The 27,988-nt window shown below is 35.9% G+C and overlaps 1 protein-coding gene across 9 annotated transcripts; it reads right to left on the bottom strand.

The window, feature by feature from the left end:
• Positions 1–1,919: 1,919 nt before the first annotated feature.
• LOC105331106 (oxidation resistance protein 1) lies at positions 1,920–27,124 on the bottom strand. Of its 9 annotated transcripts, none has more exons than XM_066083741.1 (20): positions 26,985–27,124; positions 23,662–23,765; positions 20,392–20,438; positions 19,981–20,129; positions 19,896–19,925; positions 18,973–19,080; positions 15,553–15,657; positions 14,526–14,732; positions 13,760–13,792; positions 12,441–12,619; positions 11,114–12,234; positions 9,895–9,936; positions 8,608–8,770; positions 8,202–8,388; positions 7,949–7,963; positions 7,511–7,624; positions 6,468–6,620; positions 5,652–5,747; positions 5,396–5,469; positions 1,920–4,498 (listed from the first exon to the last, which is right to left on the bottom strand). In XM_066083741.1, the coding sequence occupies exons 2-20, from the start codon at positions 23,724–23,726 to the stop codon at positions 4,357–4,359; spliced, it is 3,030 nt and encodes a 1,009-aa protein (XP_065939813.1). In that variant the 5' UTR covers positions 23,727–23,765; positions 26,985–27,124; the 3' UTR covers positions 1,920–4,356. The 9 variants fall into 9 exon arrangements, with proteins under 9 accessions (XP_065939813.1, XP_065939815.1, XP_065939814.1 ...); XM_066083743.1 differs by lacking the exon at positions 19,896–19,925 and adding an exon at positions 19,784–19,813; XM_066083742.1 differs by lacking the exon at positions 19,896–19,925 and having other exon boundaries at positions 19,951–20,129.
• Between the last annotated feature and the right edge of the window lie 864 nt (positions 27,125–27,988).

The raw sequence follows: 27,988 nt of genomic DNA, 5'->3' as shown, positions 1-27,988 counted from the left end.
CATATAGAATTTCTAATGTTCAACCAAAATTTCAGCGTCAATCGTAGAATTATAAGCAAGATACAGAGCTCACAGTTCGCCTAGGTTTGAGTCATATTTTGTTCACATGAGTTTATTACATTCAGGTTAAGATTTTTAACTTGGTATTTCCTATTCAGCATTTAAAATGGAAAAAAAGAATGACCTAAGAATTTTCAATTCTTTTATTCACTCATGACCAGTACTAGTTCACTGGTATTTGAGGTTCAAAATCAGTTTATACAAATGTACACAAACACAGTCAAGGATCACATGTACAGCAGGAGTAATAATGACGAAAAAAGGTTAAGTTTACAATACAATAAGTTGTTAAAGTTGGTTTCTGGAAGAACAGACTTTGAAAATTTTCTTAATAAATATTGACAAATTTTTTACTTTTTTAATCTTAAGTTTTTAAGATCTGTGTACAAACATAGAACTGTGAGCAAATCTTTGTATCTTGCTTATAATTCGAAGCTTACCACTCAAATATGGTTAGTAAATAGAAATATTGTAAACAATTAAACACAAGAAACATGCACTATAACAATTAAAGATCACAATTTATTTTTTCGAAATGAATGATATATATACATGTACAATACCTACATATTTCCGTCAGCGATATCGAACTCTATTTGAACTGAATAAACTCGAGAAAATGCCGAGCATCTCAACAAAACCTATTGCATTAATCTACCATTACGCAAAAGATAATGCCGAATTACCGATAGAATGAATTGTATTTCAATACTTTTTTGATACATCAGATTTTGCTTAATTTGCACAGGTAAACAGTTAACTGTTTGATTTACCGAAGTCTCTGTTTGATTTGATATGGAAAAATCACGAAATACAGACGGTAGTTCCCAGGTTACAAAGCATAAATAATGAAAACGAAACGAAAATCAGAACAAGCTAACACCAACGTCATGTGTGAAAACTGTCAACGCATTGAAATATTTAGCCTCAATTTACATCACAAAATCGGCACCAATATATTTTGCATGTTTCAAAAATTTCCCTTCATACGCGAACTGTTGCACAACAAGCAAATTCATCATAGTCAGATCGACCCTTTTTCGTATAATGTCATGGCTGCTTTAAACAAAGAACCTCGTTTTAGAAGTATGGAATACGAGTCTTGGTAAAATGGGTATGCAAACCCGGGCCGTGGCAAAATAAAAGCCGGGGCAGATCGGCAATCGTCAATTCCAAATACGCATTATTTTGCAGCAATATTTACAGCGAATACAAATATGCTGGTCCATCAAATATCCTGAAATTTTAATGAGATTGGCAGATTAATAACTGCCAATCTTTTGTTTTGCCCAGGCCAAGTCTTGCCTACCCATTTTACCGGATGCCGAACCCGAAGCTATTAAACTGATTGAAACACGCCTTTCCTTTATTATTATTTTCGTAATAACTCAGATTTGAAACAGAATTAGCCCTTAATTTTTGCAATTTATATTTTCCTTCCCATAAGGATAATTTATGCTAAACTACGTTGAATTGGACTCAGGAGTTCTTGAGAAGAAGATTTTTAAAAATGCACCCCCCTTTTTCTACAGTTTCAAGGTTTTCTCTGCTTTTAATACAGATCAGACTTTTATTTCTGCAATTTATATTCGCCCTCCCATAAGGATGCTTTGTGCCAAATTTGCTTGAAATTGGATAAGCGGTTTTAGAGAAGAAGTTCAAAATGTAAACAGTTTACAGACGGACGACGGACAAAATGTGATCAGAATAGCTCACTTGAGCTTTCAGCTCAGGTGAGCTAAAAACGAAGGTTGACATTCATCAACACTCTATGTGTGGGTATCCCTCTGTTCCAAGGAACATGTGATCAACTGATCGAAAATACCATTATCATAAATACAAATAAATCAACACACACGGAAACATCCTAGTTTTATTTATAACTTTTGACATGTCATATCCTCTACATGGAATGCTTGTCTTTATTTTTACCCAGAGATCCTTTCTCTTGTCAAACATTTAGAATTTGAATATCAGTCACAGAAATGCCTTCATACAGAACTGATATTTTAAACCCTCAATAGTTCACTTTATGTGCCAGTGCGGGTCTAGGTGTTCATATATTCAAGAATTATGAAAAAAATATTAAGTAAAAATGGTTAACAATTTGTCAACAAGAGACTAATATAGTCCTGTCTGCTTAAAGAGTAAATGTTTCTTTAGTGTGAATGCAGGCAATCTGTGCTGTACTGTTTACACGACATTGAATATATTGTGCACAAACTAATGCAGAGTGTATGTTTCACAATCCTACAATTAATAAAGATAAAATGTGTAACAATTGCATTATATATACACTGCTAGAGACCTCTAATCAATTAATATTGTCAATACTATTCACGGTTTTCCAGAGTTATCTTTCCTCCTGAAAACATTTACTGTAACAAAGAAATATCAAACGCCCCTTTCTGAATTTAAAAAAAACAAAGTCTTTAAGAACACAATTTCAGCATATAAAATTATTCATCAGGAATGTTCAACATGTTGAATTTTTATCACTAAATTCCCTGGACAAGTTAACTTTTTCCAGATTTAATTGTGACCCTTTAAGTGTTCATGACATAGCCCCTATCACCATGATCAGGCCGAGAACAGATATCACAAATACAAATATAAGAAATCATATACATACACAATACTTCATAAGTATTGGGAATATAACAAAGTCAATATACAGATGCTCGACAACACACAAAGGTACATACATATTTATCACAGAGTCGTATAAAGTGCTAACACTGTTACCATGGTAACAACAACTTGAACCACCATGCTGTCCAGAGATTCTAGTTCTTAATTTAAACTCCTTAATGTTGTTTTACATTGTATTGCAAGAAAAAGAATATGAGTTTTCTTTTATGCACAAAAATGGTTCTCTTCATTTTAAATGAAATGATTAGATTTATCTAGAGTTATGATAAGTCATTAGATCATTTAGAATCTTAGTATAACACAGTTTAACATAAGATGTAAAGTAGCACTTTCATAACAAGCCAACAAAAAAAAAATAATACCATTACAGATAAACAAATAAAAGCCATGGAAAAATGGTTATACAATGTATCACATAAATACTTTGCAAGCATAAGTTTAGGACCTAACTTTGATGTAAATGGGGTTGTCCCTTGATTACACTATGCTACAACTACCCATCACAAGAATGCCTAACTTTCTAATTTATCTGATCGTCTTATGTTAAAAAAACCATGCCCTGAAAGGAGGAGTTAACTCAAACAGGATGAGAGGTAAATTGCCTGCTTATTAGCTTTTACGGGGGTTGGGGGAGGGGGGGGGGGATGTGAGGGGGTTAGAAGTATGTTACAATAACAATGAATTACCCCAGAGATATAAATTTCTAGAAAAGTGAGCACAAGAAGTGGGCAGAGCACTGAGTTTTCTGGGAAGCCTGACGATATGACTAGATATAAACTACTCTAACAGAACCTGGTAGTACAATAAACTGAACACAAATACAAAATAAAGTTTGACTTTATAATCCTAGTAAAGTGACCAATTTGTAAATACAGAGCACAAGTATTATAGACAGAAAGAGTACATTTAGTCATATTATTCATTTCGTTAATTCTTTTGTAGATCTAAATCTACTTAACTGTTCAGGAGAACAATTCTACATCATGATGACCACCCAAGTAAAAAATTACGGTGATTTGAGAAACCCTCCTCGGTGAACTGGTTCTGTATTTAATTAACTTTGTACTGTCATATGTTCCGATAGACCTCTCTTCCAGGTAATTACCAAACTAAATACTGTAAATCACTTTAAGTATTCAAGAAATTTATATATACATAAGTCAATACTTCTGATTAATGATTTGCAAAAACTTGCTTTCATGTAAATTAAAATCTGGCAAAATAAATGTGATCTTCAGTATTCCTATGTTGAACATCTACTAGGTAAGAGTGATGTTAGGATAAAATTCTAAAATATTTCAATCAAAATTCCCACTAAACTCAGTTTTAAATGGCTCAGAATTGATTCTCAAAGTATTTAAATGTCAGATTTAACAATTTATGAAAAAAATTGCACTATTCCACTTGGAAAACTTTCAAACCAAAGTATTTTGGAAATTTCTCTCAACAACCTTTCTATTAAACTTATTTCAGTTCCAAGGTATGAAAAAACAAATACTGCTGAATCCACCGGAATCTGAGCTCCCCGGTTACCTTGGACACGCCACTACATTGTTTGCTTCAGCAGTTTGGATTATCTAGGTCAGTTCCGAGTCTGTTTATTGCTGACACTGCCGGCATCCCACGGTTCCTGTTGAGGCTGAGCTAATCCTGTGTGAATATCCACGCTTCCAGAACTTTGACGATGAAGTCTTCGGATGATGTCAGAATGTCATTGTTGTAGGTGTCACATCGATGAGTCTGTCCGTGGTACAAGTCTCCATCAAACCACAACCCAAAGAGACCCCTGTAACACCACACAAACAGAATGTGTCTTATTTTACAGCCAAGTCTGTACATGTCTGCTTGGACCATGGGTTACCCCATGAGGGGGTAATTATGTTATAATCAACATTTAAATATTAAGATAATAACATTTAACTGGGATATTTTGCATTTTAAAGTCTTACATTTTTTACAGTACATTTACACTTTTTGTGATTGATGACCATCAAAAAAATATACTGGAAAAACAAATAATTTGCAGTAAGTATTGATTGAACTTTCTGTCGCTGAGAGAAAATGTAAAAAAAATTCTTGAAAATAGCATCCCATAGAAAAATTCAGTAATATAATATTTTGTAGAGGAAACAAATCAAAATCCCATATTGAACATTAATTATTAAATAAATCCACCATGGAGGGGAATATAGTCTTGACATTAAAGTTATCTAATAATTTAGCTCTTAACATTGCTATTATACCACAAAATCAAAACAATTTGCATCCTGTTCTAACATGGAATAATTGAATTTGTTTCTCAGTTTAACTTTATCAATAGCTTTTTATGAAATGTAATTTTCAGATCTCGCCCATCTCCCCCCTCCCACAACCAAGTACACCCCTGCAGACTGGGGTCAATACTTCTCAAATAAAATTAAAACAATTTGTATTCCCTTTTTGAAACACGTAATAATTGATTGTTCCACAGTTTAACAATGCAATTAGCTTTAAATTGAACATCCTTGAGAAATCAACCAATGTGAACAAAGAACAATAACTCTGTTTTGAAGAAAGAATCTCGTGTCCCCTACCCCCATCCCAGTGCATCCCTACCTCTGATATCATTCCTCCACCCCCATTACACCCCCCCCCCCCCACACACACCCCCACCCGCAGACTGAGACTGGGGGTCAATACTCACTGTCCGGCCCCTATTGACAGACTCTCCTGGTTGCCCTTAATAAAAAAGTTGTTGTCCCCCGTCCACTTAAAAACCTACAAGGAAATATGGTTAAATTATTGTGTTCATATGCACTATTAATTAAAATGTCTAAAATCTTTGTCACTGTAATTTTAAAATTTATACGTTTGTATGTTTTCTGAAGTTTTTTCTATTCATAAAATTTTGTTATTTACTGTTAATTACATAATTACATAGCATATATATAGCTTGTTACCTTGAATTCTGGGTAAAATGTAAACAGGAAGGACTCGCCAGTTCCATAGAAATGGTCACTTGGTTTCAGTTCACACGATGTCAGAGCACCAAAGATCTAAAGGACAAAAATATAACATCACTGTAGGAAAAGTTAAGGTGACTTTAACAGTCCACCACTCGGTAATTCAATGTCAAAAGTTCAAACTAAACAAGACTTTAAGGACTATTTTCTCATATTGTTGTTGGTGTCCTTGACCAACTTTGTGTGTACTCACATTGTCATTAGTTTCCATGACCTAGTTTGTGTGTACTCACATTGTCATTAGTTCCCATGACCTAGTTTGTGTGTACTCACATTGTTATTGGTGTCCTTGACCTAGTTTGTGTGTACTCACATTGTCACTGGTGTCCTTGACCTAGTTTGTGTGTACTCACATTGTCATTAGTTTCCATGACCTAGTTTGTGTGTACTCACATTGTCGTTGGTGTCCTTGACCTAGTTAGTGTGTACTCACATTGTCGTTGGTGTCCTTGACCTAGTTTGTGTGTACTCACATTGTCGTTGGTGTCCTTGACCTAGTTTGTGTGTACTCACATTGTCATTGGTGTCCTTGACCTAGTTTGTGTGTACTCACATTGTCGTTGGTGTCCTTGACCTAGTTTGTGTGTACTCACATTGTTGTTGGTGTCCTTGACCTAGTTTGTGTGTACTCACATTGTCGTTGGTGTCCTTGACCTAGTTTGTGTGTACTCACATTGTTGTTGGTGTCCTTGACCTAGTTTGTGTGTACTCACATTGTCGTTGGTGTCCTTGACCTAGTTTGTGTGTACTCACATTGTCGTTGGTGTCCTTGACCACCAGCATGACCGGACTGTCCACCCCCTGCATGTCTCGGTACAGGGTCTTCAGAGAGAAGCCATGCTGTTCCGTGCTGTAGATAAGCCTCCAAGGGTAACCGATGGTCCGAGCAGGCATGTACCGACTCAGCTGTAAAATACAACAAAACAATGCTGTAAATACATTATCACAGCTTCCCAGCAGGCATACACAAACTTAGCTGTAGAATATTATAAAACAAAATGTAAACAAAAACATGACCTAAGCTTTGAACATATATCAAAGAATTGTGAGCTCTGTATCTCACTTATAACTCGGCTACTGACACTCAAATTTTGGTTGACTACTGTGGAATCATCATTGTTTGTCGGGGACCAATGTTTGTGGCTTTCGTGGGTAATCCTTGCCCACAAATGTACATCCTCAAGAACTTATAAACAAGCATTTGTATAATATTTATAATATAATATAATATTTATGAATAAATTGCTACTAACGAAATTATGTCCCCATGAACCAGAAAAAAATACACACAAACATTGACCCCCACAAATAAAATTGATTCCACAGTATTAGAAATGCCTAACTGTAGTATTGAAAACATTAAAAACGGGAAAATAAATTTTGTTGAAAATTGTGATCATGTCCCTTTAAATGGTACAAATGGTTGACATCTGTTTGGTATAAAAATGAATCCCACCATACCAAAACAAAGAGTGTGTTAAAATTTCAAGCATCTGTAAATGCTAGTTGCGAAGTAAAATGTAACAGAAATTTGTCACGGACAGACAGACACAAAAGGGTAAAACATTACACCCCTGCTCCGACGAAGAGGGGGTATAACAATAAAACAGTATAAATACAAATACTATGCTCATTGACAACCGTGAATACAAAACTTTACATGAAGGAGGTAATCAGAGCTGTAAAGATCAATTAACATCTTTAATTTAAGCCTCATGTGTTAAGAGTTTGACACAGGATGCTCTGAGTAGTGTTATCAAACATGCTGCTGTGACATCATAAGTAGTATTAAGTACCATTTGTAGATGATAGTCCTGCATGATGGTGGAGGTCCCAACCAGTTCAGGTAGAATCAGAACGTCCTCCAAGTCGACCGATTTCCTCCTGATGGCCTCCTCGGCGCTGATTATCTACAACAACAAAACGTCTAATGATTTTGATGCTAACTACATTCAATTGTATAATAATCGAATTTATACACTAACAGAGTTTGATATACAGGATGCGTGCTGAATTTTTTTTTGATTTCTGTAGATGTGAACATTTCAATGTCTAGCAATCACATAATGCCATTATGATAATGAAAATTCACCCTAAGATTTTTTCTAAAAGTATGTCAACAAACCAGCATTGATCAAAATTCTTTGGTAAATTAGTTTTTAGTAAATTAGTTGTATTAAATTTGTGTTAATTTTTAAAGTCAATCAAATAGGTTTACTATCAGATTCACTCACCTGATGCTGGGGGAACTGTGCGTGTTTAATATGAAGTTATTTTGTGAGTTTTATGAGAACAACAGTGTTGAAATTGAACTGTTTCCTGTACTGTTTATTCTGTAATCATTTTCTGTACTATTTTTGTGACAATTTAATGCCCCAAATATCAAAACATGCAGAAACTACCGGTATGTAAAAATTAAAAACAAAAAAATTGCTGCACAAAAAACACAGTTTAAAATTTCACAGCATTTATTGAGCCATTTTGTACCTCCCAGTCTTTCTGTAATGCTGTGACTCCGTTGTTGAAGTATTCCTCAAAAACCTCCATCTCTTCCGAGTCCTCCTTATCATCATCCTCGAGGACAACGAAGCCCCTTCTCTCTGCAGAAATTTCCTCCTCGTCTCCATAGAGCTCCGGTTTCCACTGGACAAAAAATGCGTACAACTGGTCGACCCTGAAAGATTCAAATCCTCCAAATAAAATCAATACCTTTTGTAGGCTTTTCCATTCAAAAGATTTTAAATTATTTCAAATATTAATGCCAGAAAATCCATTGTGATGTTATTGATGTGCATTATTAAAAATTTTCACAAGAGTGAATATATCCTCTGCATACTGGTGCAAACATGTAATACAAGATGATTATAACAGTACGTGTCCCTCGGTGACCTACTTTTCTCTGGGAATGGAGAACCAATACTCCGGTTTCTTCTTCATTTTAGAGAATGCCTGGATAGGGGCCGTCCCAGACACCGATTTATTGAGGGGCTTCCCCAGGTGTAGACACAGGTACAGGGGTGGATCCTCAGCCGCTACGGCAGGGCGGGGGATCAGTTCTATAAATAGACGTAGAGAGGGAAAGTCTCAAAACTGTTTAAAAAATTGAATCACATACAAACAGAAGATGTTAGAAAGAGCAGAGATATATTTCTTATAGAAATCCATGCATATTACAAACTTGATTTTTAATGACATTATATTATTTCTTAAATAGCCTTTTTAAGATAATACTATTAATAAAACAGTGTTCCATTGTGATATTTTATTAAAAAAGTACTGATATGACAAATATCCATCCTATATCTGATAAAGAAGCTATTTGCAATCTGATAATACATCATAGGTTTTTATTTGTACATTTTTTTCTCAGATGCACCTACTGAAAAAGTTGTGGCACTTGCGAATAAATATTTATAGGCATGACCTATTCACATGCAGCACTATGTATAGGAAACAGCAAGGAACTCATATCATACACTCTTTCAAATACATTGTATAATAATCAAATAAATAACAATCAGAAAAAGTTCTCTGGAGTTGGAACTTGGCTGGTGCTCAGTCAAAACTTCTATGAAGCTTTCTGAGTTCACAGGATTTGATCACGTGACCAACCAAGTGCAAGTTTTTAACCCAATCAAATTTACTTCGGATTCAGAATACTTTTTATCATTGTTATTAATTAGATTTCATTTCATTTTTTCGTAATGAATATCAGTGGCCTTTCAGTTTTTGTCGTTTGAAGTTAAACGAGCAATATGTAAAATTCAAGATGCTGCTGTATATTAAATACATGCTGTGGTTTCTGACAATTCTATTTAATGACATGCACTCTTCAAAAACAACATAGCATCATAAAAAGATTAAATGCCTTTTGCCTCAAGCATGCATGAAATCAAAAGAAAAAGCGACCTGTTTATAATATACGAGAGAGAAAAGAACTACATAGTATATATATGTACATATAGACATGCATTTAGCATGTATCTTATACAACTTAATGCTGAGAAATTCTGATTTGTTTTTCAGCAAACTGTCTAGGACTAAGCAATCATTATTTATCCAAACAACAGACAGCAGCCTTTGTCTGTCTGTTTGTCTGTTTTTGATGCAGGAAAGCCGGTATGATTTCTACACAGGCTATGGCAGTAGAATTATTGACTACATCTTGCCTAAAACTTACTGTATCTCCACGACAGTCTATCATTTATGTTTTGTAACATTTCTGTGAAATACAGCATCCAAGAAAATCATATACATAATCTCAGTTAGAGACGGGCTTTCTTTTACACTTCTTAGATTTATGGATATGTACTCATGTAAGACTTTGTCCTCATGCACACACACACACATGGTGACTTTTCACACAACATGAACACACACCCACTTGAGCTTGTATTCACAGTAATCATCTTTCTCAGACAAAGTGCTCTAGTCGGAATGGAATTTTGGGCACATTGTGTAGCATCGTGAGATCCTGACACAAGAATGTACCGGGTGTGTGGTATTGTGAGATTCACCAGTGACATTTTTCCCCAAACTACTACAAGTTTGTTACCCCTTATGTACGAATTCTCTTCAAAGGGAACACCTGGAAAGGTTTCCATTAGTTACTGGAACCTTTGATTCTGTATCATTTTCATCATCAGGTATGAAGCAGTGTCAGTGTCTAGATTCTCATCCAGCACCCCCCCCCCTCCCCCCCCCCCCCCCCCAATTTAGGCAAGTAGCAATAGGGGCATTGTCAACTGTCCCTCATTTATATAAAATTGTATTAACAATGAACTGGCCTCTACAATTTTTTCAGACATGTAAAAAAAATCAGATAAGAATCTACACTTACAATTTGAAAGTGGCCAAAAAAACCCAACATGCATCCCATATGAAGTGATAAAGTTAATATTCTATAGGAGGCAGACCAGGAAAGATTTCATTTACAGCATACAAAATCTACTACTATCCATCAAAGTCCTTTCAATCATACCAGTTTCTAGGTCTTGATTCCCGTTAATCACATTAAGAATTTAGAAAGTGCATAAAGTCTGTAGTTTGTGCATTAGTTTGGTTTTAGTGTGATAATTTGCTAAAAGGAATCTAAAAGCCAACTAATAAAAAACCAATACTAAGTGACTACTGAGAGGTAAGGAGTAGACAGTTCACTGTGTTAGAGAAAGGAAAACAACAACTAAGACAGGCAAACAGAAAGAAAGCTTCACTCAGACACAGCACTTACCTAAGCCTACGGTCAGTTAGTGTTAGACAAATTAGTACACATGGTTAATCAATATAATTCTACAGGAAGGTCAAGGTTCAAACATCTCTCAACTATCACAACTCGATATCATTCTCATTCTGCAGCATTACACAATGTATGATGCTAAAACAGACAAACGTGATCTTACTATCGAAGGACTGGAACAACTCGGGTTTATCGGCCAGCTTCACCGCATTCTCCACCGCCACCTCTAGATCCGCCCCTGATGGATCCGATTTCTCCTTGGAGCCAAGGGAGAACAACCTCTGTTTGATCATGTCGCTTTTCCCTTTTAAATCGAGAATGTCTGACTTTGACTTATTTTCTTTACTGGGATCGTGATCTTCAATTACCTCCCCTATGTCTTTTACCTCAGAACCACCTTTGAATAATCCTGTTGCATAATTTACAAACGCATTCAAATGCGGAGCTACGTTAAATGACCCAAAGGAAGCAGACCTACTTTCAGATCTACTTTCACTTTGTTGAACAACTGGAATATCCATGGGGGAAGTGGACTGAGATATTGACTTTTGTTGTTCAAATTCTTCGACACTTAACTTGGATAAAGCAACCTGGGCTGACTCAATGTCTTTAGCAGTTACCTCCCCTTGAGAACTCTCTGATACAGGGAGGTACACTATGTTCCCTATTCTCATTTCTTTTGGCGATGACCCTGGTACAGGACTAGGATCATTAATTCTATCACTCTCATTTCCACTGAAAAACACAGGCTTTGACTCAGACTCAAACGAGATCAGATCAGGTTCATTTTTTAAATAGCCTGACCTTGAAACTTCAGATTGACCTGAATCTTTTTTGACTGACCCACTCTCAGGGGAGGAGTTAATTTTCACTTTTTCAAACTCTTGTAAGTCAGACTCAGAGGAGACAAATTCCCCGAACTCATGGTCAGACACGACCTGAAAATCCCCACAATTATCACCCAGTCCCTCCCTGCCGGTCATGTGACTGGCACCAGGAAGCTTGGACTGACCGTTGTCCTTGGCGACAGGGGAGCTGGTTGCTGACATGCCCCCCTCTCCCTGACTAGTGGCACACGAACACAGGCTTGCGGTGTCTGACTGTGGACTGATGGTGTCTTTTACAGGATTGGTGGACGTACTCAGGGTGACCTCTTTCTTCTCTCCCACAAAGCCCGCCTCTGACGCCGCTCGAGCAACCTCAAAGTTTGGATGACCTTCACACCATGACTTGAACTGAAGACAGCTCTTGTCATGGTACACCTCTGGCTTCTTCCCACCCTCCCTGCAAAACAAAACATTTACACTGTTCAAAAAAGGTATAAAAATCAAATCAGTGAAATTCTGATAAATTCTAAGCATCCTCTGTCGCAACTGGCGGATTTTAATTTTCAATTAAAAAAAAACATATGAACAAAAAGAAGAGGCAAAAAAACCAAACAACGGTCCTTCAAGGGCCTCTAGTAACACTTTGTTTCATCTAATACTGACCTTTTGCCCTTGACCTTCATTGCGGCGATGTCGTGATACATGGCAGCACTGACCACCATATCCATGGGGGCGATGACTCCGTACCTCTCCGACCCCCGCTCTAGGACCAGTGGGTCAGACACGTTTGGGTCAAACATGACAGCGTTAGGGGTCACTAGCAATACACCACTAACCACACCCTACAACAAACAGTCAAAGAGAGGTTATAACTCACCACACCCTACAAGTCAAATCATTCACTCACCAAACCCTACAAGTCAAATCATTCACGCAAAGGTTGGATATTTGTTTCTAATTTTCAAGTTTATTTAAGATTAAGATTTAAACATGACATAAAACCTTTCAGCACTTTTCAATTTGTAATTACAATATACAGAGAAATTTTTGCCCTGTTTTATTTTCATCCAATACCTACTCATTGACAGTGGGCAAAATTTTAAACAGAACCACTGGTAGGTGAAAAATGCAAGTGTTACAACAAATTGAAAACATGGCCAAATCTTCTACGTCCATTACTGGATGAAAAAAAAAACATAGTGGGAAAATAACTCTGTATGCTGTATCAATAAGAAACCAATAATTAACTGTGTTTCCAAAATTAAGTGTCCCAAAAGCTTAAACCACATGGCTTCCAATTCTAGCCTCATGCAACAGAATAATTCAAGATGTTTGAATTTCTTGAGATTCAATTTTGTCTGCCAATTAGTTTAAGAGGAGATAAGATTAGAGCACCTATGGAAAACTCTGACTTAAATAACCTAAAGTCTCCACCCATACAAGGATAACCTAAAATCTCCACCCATACAAGGATAACCTAAAATCTCCACCCATACAAGGATAACCTAAAATCTCCACCCATACAAGGATAACCTAAAATCTCCACCCATACAAGGATAACCTAAAATCTCCACCCATACAAGGATAACCTAAAATCTCCACCCAAACAAGGATAACCTAAAATCTCCACCCATACAAGGATAACCTAAAATCTCCACCCATACAAGGATAACCTAAAATCTCCACCCATACAAGGATAACCTAAAATCTCCACCCATACAAGGATAACCTAAAATCTCCACCCAAACAAGGATAACCTAAAATCTCTATCAATACAAGGATAACCTAAAATCTCCATCCATACAAGGATAACCTAAAATCTCCACCCATACAAGGATAACCTAAAATCTCCACCCATACAAGGATAACCTAAAATCTCCACCCATACAAGGATAACCTAAAATCTCCACCCATACAAGGATAAAAAGCAAGGTATGATACTTGACTAGAAAATCAAGATGTAAAACCCTGCCCAGAGTTACCTGCTCTTGGTCTGGTTGGGTTGTGGTATACACCTGTATAATTACACCAATCATGTTTCAAGAGCAAATATTTCAAATAAAATAAAACAATAAAGAATTGTCTTCAGCGTCTTGATGAGCCCATGTAGAGGTGTCTGTTGTATCTGCGGAGCCTTTGTGCTTGTTTCATGCTGTGATCAATAACTACAATAGTCAGGCCATTAATCTTCACCCCAAAAAACCTGTAAGCCATTATTGACTTCAAGGTATTGCCGTTTTTCAGCCATCTTCTCTTTTATGTACTGATAATGAAAATTCTTCTATCCACACATTACATTTAACCAAGCAGAAATTTTCTGACAGTTTGTTTTACCAGATATAATGAAGATAAAACTAATTGTCACTCTGAAACAATTTCAATTCTCCCACAACTTTTTCATGAATCTCCCTGACAGTATAATTCTTACATTAATGGAATTTTCTAAGTGCATGCAATAAAAACAGACACAGAATAAATGTCAACGGCTCTCTTTAAATCAGAACAAGTGCCCCAGAAGCATCAAGCTCTCACTACTCCGTAATAAAGGACTTTGCAATTTTGCTAAAGTCTATAAATAAAAAAAGTAATGTTCTGGCATTGCATGCACCATTTTTCCAGTGTTTTATCCAGTAATAGGAAACATGCCCAATAAATATCATATACAGCAAAAGTACATGTACCATATATTCTTAGCATTATCAAATCATGTCCAAGAATGAGTACAAATAATGACCTTGACCCACTGACCTGGCCATCGGTGATGTGTTTGGCGTTGACTTTGATGAAGCGTTCGTAACACTCCTGGTCCAACTCTCGGGCCTGCTCCTCCGACAGTTTGTGGGGGGCCTGGAACTCCTTGTTCTCTGTGGGTGAGGATACCGGGGTGGGGACCCGCTCAGCGTGACCGGGGATCCTTAAGGGCGGTTTGTCTGCCATCTTTATCAGTGGAACATCCTTAAAACATGTCATTAAAATATGTGAATTAAATAAAGAATTTGATACCATAAGAATTTTTATTATCAATTTTCTAACACAGAAAAAAGAGGAATTGATTCTACACAGTAAAATACACAACAAAGGATATTTAAAAATATAAACATGATTACAATATATGGCTCATTTGTCATTACATTTTAAGTAAGTCTTAATAAGGTAGACAGAAAATTTAACAAAAATATAAATAATATATTCAGCAAATCTAAAAGCATGTTACATATATTGATTATAAAAAATCAATAACATTTTGTTAAATGTTATGTTTCCATTAACTGCAATACAGGGCATTTGAATACCATTTAATTTGTTTATAAATCTGGATGAAAAATTCAGCAAAACATTCATGTTCTAAAGCCAATGTAAATCTTTATTCAAGAAACTGGAAACAAAACACAAAAATCATAAAGTCTCAATTTGACCACAGCGACTGTGTAAATTTTTATGTCTTTGACATTCCAAGCAAACTCTACACCCCCCCCCCCCCCCATTCTTGACAACCCCTAATGAACTGATTATTTGTTTAAAGTTTGAGGTTTTGAACTATGACAAAATATATCTTAGGTACATGCTGGTAGTTGACAGAGCTACCGTACTTGTCATAAAAAACATCCCAATATCTACATCTAGAACATTGATTTATTTTTAGACTATTGGCCTTTAATGTGTGTAAATGTTTTGGTCACTCACTAGAATGTTTGTTATCAAGCATTATTGATATAACTGAACACACATCAACATTAAAGTTCGGATATCTGGGGTCGACTGCTGTGTATATTACCATCGTCGGAACATCTTTCGATGGAGCACTGCTAACAGGACTCTGAGAATTTTTCAAGCTTTCTTGTGACTTTGACTTCTGCGTACCAGACGGCACATATAGGGTCTACAAGAAAATAATAACACACATCTAATACACATCAAGATTTCCTCCTTTTCTGGAGTCCATAAATATTGACCACTCTGTATCACAATACAGGATTCTGATGAAAGATAGTGGCACTCTAGATCCGTCAGGCAGACAATGCAAGCCTCTGCCTATAATACAGACCAATAACGATTAAAGTGAAACAACACCTCTTGGATGTATCGACAATGAGATTTAATGCCAATCAATACAGTGGAGAGAGAGGAGCTGAATCCACTGTCCATACATAGTTTAATGGGATTCAGTCTTGTATTGGCTTAATAATTAACGTAATATCATGTGGTACTAACTGTATCTTCCATAGTCAGTACAAACATGGTTAAAATTGCTGTGAAAATGATGACAAAACACTGTGTGATGCAGGAAGGCAGTAATAAAGAGCTACGTGATTATCAATGTTTTAAAAAGGCATCAAACCCTATGAATGGCAGAGAAATCAAAATCAATATTCCTTGTCATCTTAAGGGCATCTCACAGTAATCTAAGATACAGGGTATGTTTTATTACTTGGAGGCAGTTTTTTTTTTTAAATTGATTAAAAATATCTTATCCTAAGAGAAATGATCAGTTTTGTGTAAGATAAATCCAATGACTCTACTATCTACAATATACTGCAATATGTATGTAACGTTTTTGTCCCTCTGTCCTGATAAGTAGGCTGACTATTACCTATATGGTATTATCTACAAAACAGGACATAAAAAAATCCATAGTTCTCCTCTTCTCATACAACAACTCAATCCCTGCATCTCAATGACTAACCTCCTCTCATACAACAACTCAATCCCTACATCTCCCTGGCTCTCCTTCTCTCATACATCAACTCAATCCCTACATCTCCCTGGCTCTCCTCCTCTCATACAACAACTCAATCCCTACATCTCCCTGGCTCTCCTCCTCTCATACAACAACTCAATCCCTACATCTCCCTGGCTCTCCTCCTCTCATACAACAACTCAATCCCTACATCTCCCTGGCTCTCCTCCTCTCATACAACAACTCAATCCCTACATCTCACTGGCTCACCTCCTCTCATACAACAACTCAATCCCTACATCTCCCTGGCTCTCCTCCTCTCATACAACAACTCAATCCCTACATCTCCCTGGCTCTCCTCCTCTCATACAACAACTCAATCCCTACATCTCACTGGCTCACCTCCTTTCATACAACAACTCAATCCCTACATCTCCCTGGCTCTCCTCCTCTCATACAACAACTCAATCCCTACATCTCCCTGGCTCTCCTCCTCTCATACAACAACTCAATCCCTACATCTCACTGGCTCTCCTCCTCTCATACAACAACTCAATCCCTACATCTCCTAGGTTCATCTCCTCTCATACAACTCAATCCCTACATCTCCATAGTTCTCCTCCTCCCATACAACAACTCAATCCCTACATCTCCCTGGCTCTCCTCCTCTCATCCAGCTACTTGTTCCACCTTATTGGTTGACTACATGTACACCCAGACCAAGATCTTGTCAGTTTTATTCATTAGCATTAGGATAACCTCATTAATCAATCACAAGATCCCATCAGATTTATGTCAGGTAAACCCCACATTTCCGGAGCAAAGCTACTATTTGTTTAAAGTAGATTGAAAACAATGATATCTTAAATCATATCACTGCCACAAACTTTTGATTGATTATTTTAAATTACTGGAATCTTTATACATCACCAAACAATCACCCACCTTTAACCCCTCTCCCCCCCCCCCAACCCCTGTTCAAGCCCACTTGCCTACCCCATAAAACACACAGAGTGGGAAAACAAGCTACAGCAACATTGAATTTGCAAATCCTGTAGAAAATCATTACCATGCCTAAAACAAATCTGAAGAGAGGTTTTTATAATGTTAAAACGTGTCAGTTCTGAATATAAATCGCTGCTTTATTCAGCGCCAATGCATTCACTGGCCATCAGTGACGTCTACACAAACATTCAGAGCAGAATTCAGGTAAAAATGTTGACACAAGGCTTGATATGATCACTTATAGATAGAATTAAAACACCTCTCCATTAGGAGATTGCATTGAGCAGCATATGATTAGATAGAGGTAGTTGGAGAGGGACAGAAAAAGCTAGTGGTAATGGGGGAATGGAGGGGGGGTAGCTCATTTTGACATATTTATAAAATTTGGTATTTCCATTTAATTTTAGGAAGCTCTGAGGTAAATTTAAGTGAGATGAAAACTTGAATATATATACATCAAATTATGTACTACATGTGCTATAATATTGTTTGTATAGCAATACTGGTACATGTATTGTCATTAATTTTAGATCAATCTTTATAAGTATGAGTAAATGTAATTTTATGATAATGGAGAAAGGGCTGATATAAAGATGTACAAAGTATTTATAAATTAATAAAAAAAAATGTACATGAATGTGATTCTTATTTTATATTAGTTAAAAACTTAAAGTTAAATGTCTGTAAAATTTAAAATCAACACGATCAACCTAATATTTCATCATCTGATTTTTCATTTTACATCTGTAGAGTATTTTTATTATTTATGAAAATGAAATGAATAAATATGAAAAATATTCTTCTTTTTCTTTCCTTTTAAATCCTTTGTAATTAAGTAGTCATCATGAAAACATCTCCTCAATTTACAATTTCTGTTTTTGCAATTATAAAGAGATTCCCATTTCGCTTTACTACTTTTATACCTGCTTTTACCTGTATTTCACAGTTAAGTGAAAGGGAAACACACCGATACTTGGGGGGGGGGGGGGGGGGGGTGGCAGAATAAGTGAGAGAGGGACGAGATTCCCTGACCCCGGCCTCTGGTTAAATCCTTTCTGTTCCTTGTTCAAATATTAATGACAGCTGGCAAACTTTTCAAAAATGTTTAATTTAACCAGCCTTATACTGTTTTTCGTGACAACTTTATTTGGTGATTTACTTGAGATAAACCCTTGCGTGGCAACTTATTTTCGGGATCAAGATGTAGATTACTTAAATATATATATACCAGAGACATTGATTAGCTGGTTCACGGCGAGAAATATTCGCGTCAACAAGGCTGTCATGAACATTGCAAAATTTTCTTGCAGGCGAATGAAAGTTGGTTTACATTATCACATTTTTACTAATAAACATCCCTTACATTGCACAGCAAAATCTCAAGATAAACTGGCCTTGCTAGGGGACCTTCCTGGAGTCAGGACACCGGTATGTTGGTTCATTTAGACAATAAAAAGAATTTATCCCTGGTGATGGATCCTGTTAGAAGTTTCCCTCATTCTGAATCATTACCTGTCCAGCGAACACATTCCTGGTGAACATCTTGTTGAGTTTCTGCAGTTCTGTGGGGGTCGTATCAAAGTGGGCCGCAATGGAGGCAAGCGTGTCATTCTCAGAGACCTGAAAGATGTCAAGCACAGACACTGTCAGACATACTCTCAATAGAAAATTATAGCAATTATAAGTCACTCTAATCCCAGAGAGCCATCAGAATTCGTGGATTTCTAAGGCTGGCCGACTGATTATAATTTACATATTTTAATAGTAGGGGTGTTTGTGCTCAACACAAATTGTACAAATACTCAACCATAAATTGACTACCTGGTAAACTATTTGTCATTTCACTACAAACAAATAAAAACATCACAGAAATAGTATTTATGTACCTACTAACACACAAAAATATTCAAGTTTACCACTGATCATCTTTACATCTCTCATTAACATACAATTTTTTATATAAATTTGATGAATATCCACCTTTACAACCCTTCCAATAAGAAAGCTCGGTGGTCAATGAATTAACCATCAGATCTACCTAAAATTTGAAGATATGATTTGTTTACATATGAACTATTATAAACTAAAGATTATATCCAAAAATTTGTCTATTTTCCTATATTTTAATGGTGTACTCTCCTCCTGAAGGAGATCACTACAATCCAAATACGGCCTTCTTCAATTACATTCCTCATGAAATAGCAAATTTTTGAAAATAAAAAAAAAACTCCGCAGTGATCATGATAATTAAAGTCGGATCAAGGTGATTTCTATATATACGTACCTTGTATTCCTCCATGTCTGCCTTTCTATATAAACATACCTTGTATTCCTCCGTGTCTGCCAGCTGTACCTTCTTCAGTTTCTGTATAAACGTACCTTGTATTCCTCTGTGTCCGCCAGCTGTACCTTCTTTGGTTTCTATATAGATGTACCTTGTATTCCTCCGTGTCTGCCGGCTGTACCTTCTTCGGTTCTGTATAAACGTACCTTGTATTCCTCCGTGTCCGCGGGCTGTACCTTCTTCGGTTTCTTCCCATTATTTACAGCACCACTGTGTGACTCCTCTGTGGCCTTGACCTTTTCAGTCTGACCTTGACCTTGACCTTCTATGCTTCCTGACTGAGGATGTGTGTACCAGCTTGTCGTTTTGGTGCTTTTCTTGTTCTCTGTAAATTTTGGGAAGACATGTTTATCTTTAAAACTTTTACCTCCCTTCATCATTAATCAAGAGCCACAACACAGCAAAATTTAAAACATTGTGTTTTCTACAAGATAGATCACTGTCAGTAGATTTTCGTATAAAAGTACTCCATGAATGCTAAGACGTCCTTGACATCATATCTCAAAACACAATACAAGACAGGACTTTTATTGATTGTAGGTAGGAATGACATTCTTGGTGTTTACCTAGGGTCCCCCTTATCTCACCTGAGTCGGATCCTGTTGACAGTTCCTCTGTGCTCCCTGTCCGGAATCTGGAACACAAATATAACAAGTGTAATAATGGACATTGTTAAATGAATATAAAATCTTAAGGTACATCATCCCACTTTTCACTCAAACTAAATATTACTTTTATGATATCAATGACTTTGCGAAAGATATAAAATGCACACAACCTTGCTAGGCAATATTTGACACCATGATAATTTTACATTTGGGAAAAAAAACCCTAATTTATCACTCAGAGAGTTATCCCCTTTATCATAGGAACAATTATCCTTATTATAATAATGTCAAAAGCCCAATCTGCTTTTCATTGATTACCACTGTTAGAGTGGGAGCATTGATAAAGGGCACAAGTCAACACTCCGGACAGTGGACCAGTCAACACTCTGGACAGTGGGCTAGTCATGTGGACCAGTTAAGTCTCTGGACAGTGGACCAATCAGTGGATAATTTCGTTATATAATAAAATTACCCGCATTACATCTTATCTTTCCCTTAACTTTGTCAATTGAATGTAAGATCATCTATATTATTCATCATCTAATCCTTTAAAGAAATAAATTTACACAAGACATCGCTATCATGTAAATCAATTTCATTCAACAGCATTTCTTCAATTGCAGGACATTATTGCCAATAACATATACCAATGAAAGATGAGCTTCTAATAGGTCTACCTTCCAAACATCGCAATCAATAACATGCCCTTCGCTGGTGATTCATGCGTATCATTACGTAACAACCCCTCGCAAGCTTCATCTACTATAATTGAATGTTTACATGCTGTTAGAAATTTATCAATACCTGATTATTATCATTGCCTACAGTACATCATGTAACATGGTGGATTTCTATATATTCTTTGATATTTATTTTCATAAAATCCTCGGGTAATCCATGTGTAATTGAGTATTTTATCAATGCTGTAAATTTATCATGATTTTCATTCATATAGATATAGATTTTCTTTCTGCTAATAAAGTACATTAATGTAACTTTCACATAAACAAACCATATATGTTAGTCAACATGGATATTATGAATATTACTGCAATTCGAAATATTGAGAACTTCCGTATATCAGACAATGTTAAATCATATAGAATTTCATTCTGGAAATTACTTCCTGTGTAATCATAAAATGAATTGTCAAAAATCAAGGTTCATGAGGATGTAATGCTATGAACAGAAATATTTCTGTAAAATCATTATGTAATGGAGCCGCTACACGGAGTACTGGGTTTTATCCCCGCCCCAACACAGACACACCTGGTATATTGTTTCTATCAGTAGCAATACCAACTAATCTTAAAGGCATTTTTCTGCTTTCCTTGTACATGTATGTACCGGTACTACAATTTTAAAAGAACCCTTATTGTACACAATGATAACTGTGTATGCTAATTAAGGCTAAGAAACCTGCTTATGTAATTTTGATTGTTTCTCTACAAAAAAAGATAGATACTCCCTCTGTATCAGCATCATAAAGCTCAGTGTTACGTAAAACCCAGACAGTGACTGCACTACACATAACAATACATGCATTGTTGACCTAGAAACCCAGCATGTCATCATCAGAACTTCATCAAACAGGCCTCCTAGAATGGCTCTTTGTTATTCGTTTAAACTCGTTATCTCCAAAAAACTTGTTGCTCCGGAATAACCAGGCACTAATAAAACTGTAATTATATTGACAAATTTTGTTACTGATAAAAAATAAGTAAAAAAAAAGGTTTTTTTTAGTTTGTGTAGATAAAGCATGACCAAGAAGTTGACTCATGGATTGCTATCAAGGTCTTAATTTAGCGTAAAGTTTTCACCTAGATTTATACACATATCTATACTCTGACAAAATATGTCCTTCGCAAGAAACGGCCAGGAAAATCACTACCGTCCTCTTCCCCTTATCATGCTTATTTCCCAAAAATTTTTTGGACTATGACAAAACAATTGATCAATTTTTGTTAACTTGACCATTTTCCATTCTGATTGAGCCCCAGTACCCAGTTTCCCCATTTTCCATTCTGACTGAGCCCCAGTACCCAGTTTCCCGTTCTACTACAACATCTGTACAGCGGTGACGACCGCTAGAAGGCTGTAATTTGATTGGCCTCAATGGTGGGTTGAATGGTTGATGGAGTGAAATGGCCAGAAGTTAATCAAGTTATGATCGGTACAGATTCCTTTTTCCATGTTGCTCTAACTTGACAGATTCCATCCAAAAGATGCGGCTCCAATCAATACAGCTTCTCAAAAACTGAGCACTGTTCTTAACTTGATCTAGAGAGATATCCACTGCTCGACATCCGGCCATTGTTAATCTTTTCCCTCCCTGATCACCGAGTGTTGGATATTAACCATCGTCCCACGTGAATCTGGACAAATCTCGTGATTCCTGAAGCCCTGATTAACTGTCTGATTGCCAGAGTGTCATTTCTTCCATCTAATAGTTTTCAAAACCCCAAAACTACCCTTTTTTATGATTAATTTTCAAAAGACTTTCAGAAAATTATACAAATCCATTGAAATTGTCTTACAAAATTAGCAAATGATAAACACTAAATAAAACTCAATTGTTAACACACTCCCACTGTCATTAATACACCAAAACAAGACAGTGCCATCTATCAATCACCACTAGACAAAAAGAAAGGATGTGTCTTTACATTATGAGCAGAAAACAATTGATAAAATGGACAAATCAAAACTCATATTCTTTTAATAAAATTTTCAGATTCGCTATTAGCTTATGTGTCACTTAGTACAAATTTTACAAGACCTACATGTAACTAAAATATTTTCAATGGAAATTATTTTTTTAGGCAATTTTTATTTTGATAAAGACTGATTGCTGTTTAACATCCTATGGAGATTCTTTCATTCACTCAGGTGTCATAAACCTACACAGGGAACTCACCGCCGTTGAGCAGCAATGGTTGCTTAAGCTGCTGAACTAACTTAATGTCATCTGAATTTTTGTAAATCTGAATTTTTGTATATCTGAATTTTTGTATACCTGAATTTTTGTACATCTGAATTTTTGTATATCTGAATTTTTGTATATCTGAATTTTTGTATACCTGAATTTTTGTACATCTGAATTTTTGTATATCTGAATTTTTGCAGATCTGAATTTTTGTAGATCTGAATTTTTGTTGATTTGAGTTTTTGTACATTTAAATTTTTATATATCTGAATTTCTGTACATCTGAATTTTAGTACATCTGAATTTTTGTATGCATGAATTACCTTGCCGTTCCTGAGTTGATTTTTTCAATCATTCGGTCCTTCAGACTGGGCCGTTTAGTTGCCATGGCAGCACTTTTTTAATATTTTCCCACAAATCCACTCATCTGCATATGAGAAAAAATATTGACGTAAAATGTGAATGAATATTATATATAATTCAATATATGCCATATCAGCAGGAAGAAATCATTTTTCAAATTTTTCTCAATTAATAAAAAAAGCCATTGAAACTTGCTTCTAGAGTTGAATTATTTCCACATTCATATGACATAAGTGTGATGAACAGTCCATTTGCAGTCATTCAACTGTTTAATTAATATACATGTACTAAGCAGGCAATTCTTCCCTCTTCCTACTGCTATAGCTAGTTTTGAGGAAGGATATCCACTACAGGTACTACTGTTACAGTATTACTGATCATGAAAATACTTGACTGGTCGGTTAGTTGTACCTGATACAATACTCTCAGGTATCTGATCATCCCGTGTACCGTACTAATGTTAAAAAATCAGTATCAAGATAAACACAGATTTCTGAGATAAAGCATGGACTATACAGGAAGTGCTTCACACACCGCTCTGTAAACATCGGTCTACACTTGTTCTTACATGAAGTACTGGTACTTGTACACATACATAGTACTTGTATGTAAACACACCAGTCCTAAAGGTCAAGGTCAGGCACAAGTTAGAATTGCACATGCATCAATGTCCGTCAGGGACTGGCACACAGTCTACATCAACGACACACCACCATGAACAACCCTCACACAAATATCTAACCAACAGAAACCACACTCAAAAACATTCCAAAAGTTAGAATACTAAACCATACTTAATTGATATATAAATGTATACAGCTTCATATGTACATATGCATTGTAAAATTTGTTACATATTGTACTTATACAAAATTTAACTCTCTCCCTAGTCGTTGGTCACAGCCACATTAAATAGATTAGTAAAGAACATTAAGTTGTCATTAATAACTTAAAGGAGGTGTAAGTGCAAAAGTTGGTCTTTACCGTATTTTACAACTTTCATTAAATGCCCCATGATCATGAAAGCAACTGATTGTGTATTTGATGTGATGAAGTCACATAATGGTCGTTTACATTCTGCATAATCCTGCTCCACCCTCCAAACATAAACAACCACACGAACACAGAACTTTCTATGGTAATCACCGGGAAACATACACCTCCCCATGTTAACTATTGGCAGGATCAGTCTGGAGTGATTGTCGTAAAGTTGTACGATTATTGTAGAGTTTACGATTATGTTTTACAAGATGGAGGTGCCCCAATACAACCTACATTAGAGCAATGGAAGGTTCAAGTTTTGGACAGAATGTAAACCAAACATCAAACTCTTCAGATCCTTGGAAGTAGAAAAATAAACTATTTCACAACAAACAGCTGAACTCAAAGCAAACAGAATTTAACACACTGTATTTGTCACAGCAAACATACATGTAGTTGACTTTTGTAAAATGTTAGAATGTAGCTCTGTCAAATCAAACTCCATCAACAGTTAATGATGCCTACAAATAAAATACAGGACTTAACCTTTAGAACATAATGGGGAAAAGTAATCTGCAATTATACGGCTTCACATGTGTTTCACAAATGTGATTCCCATTTTTAGTAGTTTACCAGTGAATCATCCATATATAAATATGATAATCTATTAACACTAATCTTTAATACTTATACTAATGCTAATAGCCTTCAAGCTGTTCTCAACAATGGCAGCTGTACTACCATTACATTGAGTGAATTCATATTGATGCAGCATGTGGTTATCTTGCAAATTTTAATTACATCTCTCTCTCTCTCTCTCTCTCTCTCTCTCTCTCTCTCTCTCTGAGTGTTTTTAAAGGCTTAAAATTAAAAGCAATCAATCCTAAAATCACAGCTGTTTAAGTTCAATTACTCCATCTGTATATGCAGATTATTGATTTTAAAATAATAAAATATTCAAAGTTAATTCATCATATGCATAACCAAATTCATCTTGTTATCATAGAAGAAACAGACAAAAGCCTGGTGGAGACTTTGAATAGACAGAGACATGGCCAAAGTCAGCGTCTCTCTGACCACTGACACAGTGAGAAATTTAAAGTTCTCAATTTCCATCAGACCTTTAAGCTTTCGCTGTTTGATGTGCTTTGACCAAAGGGATATTGATGTCAAGACAATTTGCATATGAAATTCCAATATATGTACTGTTATTTACACAGACACATGTTGATAGCCAGGTTTCTCCTTTTTTCAGTTACTGACCAAACAACCTCATGACCACATAACACCCTGTGTTTGTTCATGCATTTCTATTTGTTTACATATGACAGCTTCCAAACCCTGTATTAAAGTACCGTTAGTAAAAACTTTCATTTAAAACATAATTTTAGTATATTGTATATTTTATAATACACAATATGTTCAAAACAATATTTCCTTAAACATGCAATAACTATGACGAATTCATGCCATTTTTTGTGTTCTTCTACTTTTTACACAAGGTCAAAATAGTTTGACAAGGTGATTCGCTTTTTATCTTAGTCTCGCAAGTACAAAAATTTGGGGTGAGGTTCATAAATAGAGAGCTTGTCTCAGTTATTGGGTCTCAGCTAGACCAGCTGAATGTCTAAGTTTTGGTTATTTAGGATATTAATGTGCAGTACAGTCATGTACATTCTCAGATTCTAAACAATACACAGTCAAATTCAGCAGGAAAGACATGCTGAGCCTCAACAGGTTTTGAATGGGGGAGGGGGGGGGGCACTTATTACTTAAACCTAACCATTAGCGGAAACTGAAAAACAGTTGTACAGTCTAATGCAACTCTCGGTGGCGTCAACTCTCTATACTGTCACTTGTCAAAATATTAAAGCTGATGATTTGCAATTCAATATTTCTGACCCATTTCAGGAAGCGTTAATTTGTCTGGTTTAAACCATCTTTGAGATCCTCTACACAAGTGAGTAAAGATATCTGCAGGATATCAATTTCAAAGATGTGTTTGAAATTTAACGATTTATCTCTGGAGCACTATAATAATTTTTTTAAAGGGGTGGGGTGTAACGCTAAATTTCAAGAGGTCATAGCAAAATGTTTTTTTTTTTTTTTGCATCTTTAATCCATGAAATACTTCGCAATTAGCACTTATTCCTTTAAACTCCAATCAGCTGACCAGATGTTTATTCGTAAATCAATGCCTTTCTCTAAAAAAGACCTCTACTGCGTTCTTCCAAACGTGACCGCTTATCAATTTAACATATATCATCTACTGGTTATTAAATACAACCTATCGTTTACTTACATGTTCCTACATTTCTTCTGGTTCGCATTTCTTAAAGAATTGATAACAAAATCTCCGTCCTCCCACTAATTCATCGGCCATGTTTACAACTGCATTACTTCCGTTTTAATGAAAAAAGAGAGATAACTCTGCTATAAAATAGCGTAACGTTATGCATTATGAACGGAGGCGATTCCCCGACATTGTATCTGTGGTTTTATTAAACAATTTTGAAATTAAAATGTTTATAACAGCCAAATATTGGTGTAACGAAGAATATTGACCCAGGTTGAATATTGAATCGGGGGCATATTTCAACCTTGAGTATTGACCCGGGTGCTTTTTCAACATTGAAAAATGAGACCAAGTCGAATTTATACCCGGGATCATCTTCAACAGCTTTAATTTTTTCGAACCTATAATGACCTTTACACGTTGAAAAATGTCCTTGTTGGAAATTTCATCTACCGGCAGAGTTTTGAACTGTGTTTAATAACTGGAACTTGTTGTACGCGATTTAAATTAATCTACTTGAAATTTTCAAACACTTTTTCGGGAGCTTGTTTACAAGGGTATTGGGCATTTTTGAAGCACTACCGTAGATATAACAATTTCATTAAACGATATTGTTAACTCTAAAAAAATTACAGGGAGGGACTGCTCGTAAAACATTCCCATTCGCATGATCATGTATACTTTAATAGCAATAAAAACTTCAATTTTGATATACAATTTTTTGGAAAACCTGTAATTCATCACTTCAGTTACCAAAAATAAAAAAAAATAGTGATGTAATTGGTGTCAAGTTTGTGCTTGTAAACTATTTGGAGATTTAAAATTGAAGCAAAATTACTGTTTTGTCATCCTGTACAACAATTAGAGTGCTGTACATGACTTACGAGATATGAATTTGTAAAAAATAATACTGGTGAAAGAATTCCTGTAGTATTGTAAGAACTAAAAGGACGTGTTTCAGTGGCGTCGGAAGCAAATTGAAAGTGGGGGGGGGGGGGGGGGCTAGACTA

The sequence above is a fragment of the Magallana gigas genome, chromosome 5 (genome assembly GCF_963853765.1).
Source record: "Magallana gigas chromosome 5, xbMagGiga1.1, whole genome shotgun sequence".
In the NCBI taxonomy this organism is placed as follows: domain Eukaryota; kingdom Metazoa; phylum Mollusca; class Bivalvia; order Ostreida; family Ostreidae; genus Magallana; species Magallana gigas.
Note: the sequence above shows the minus strand (reverse complement) of the source record. Positions and strands in the feature narration are given on the sequence as shown.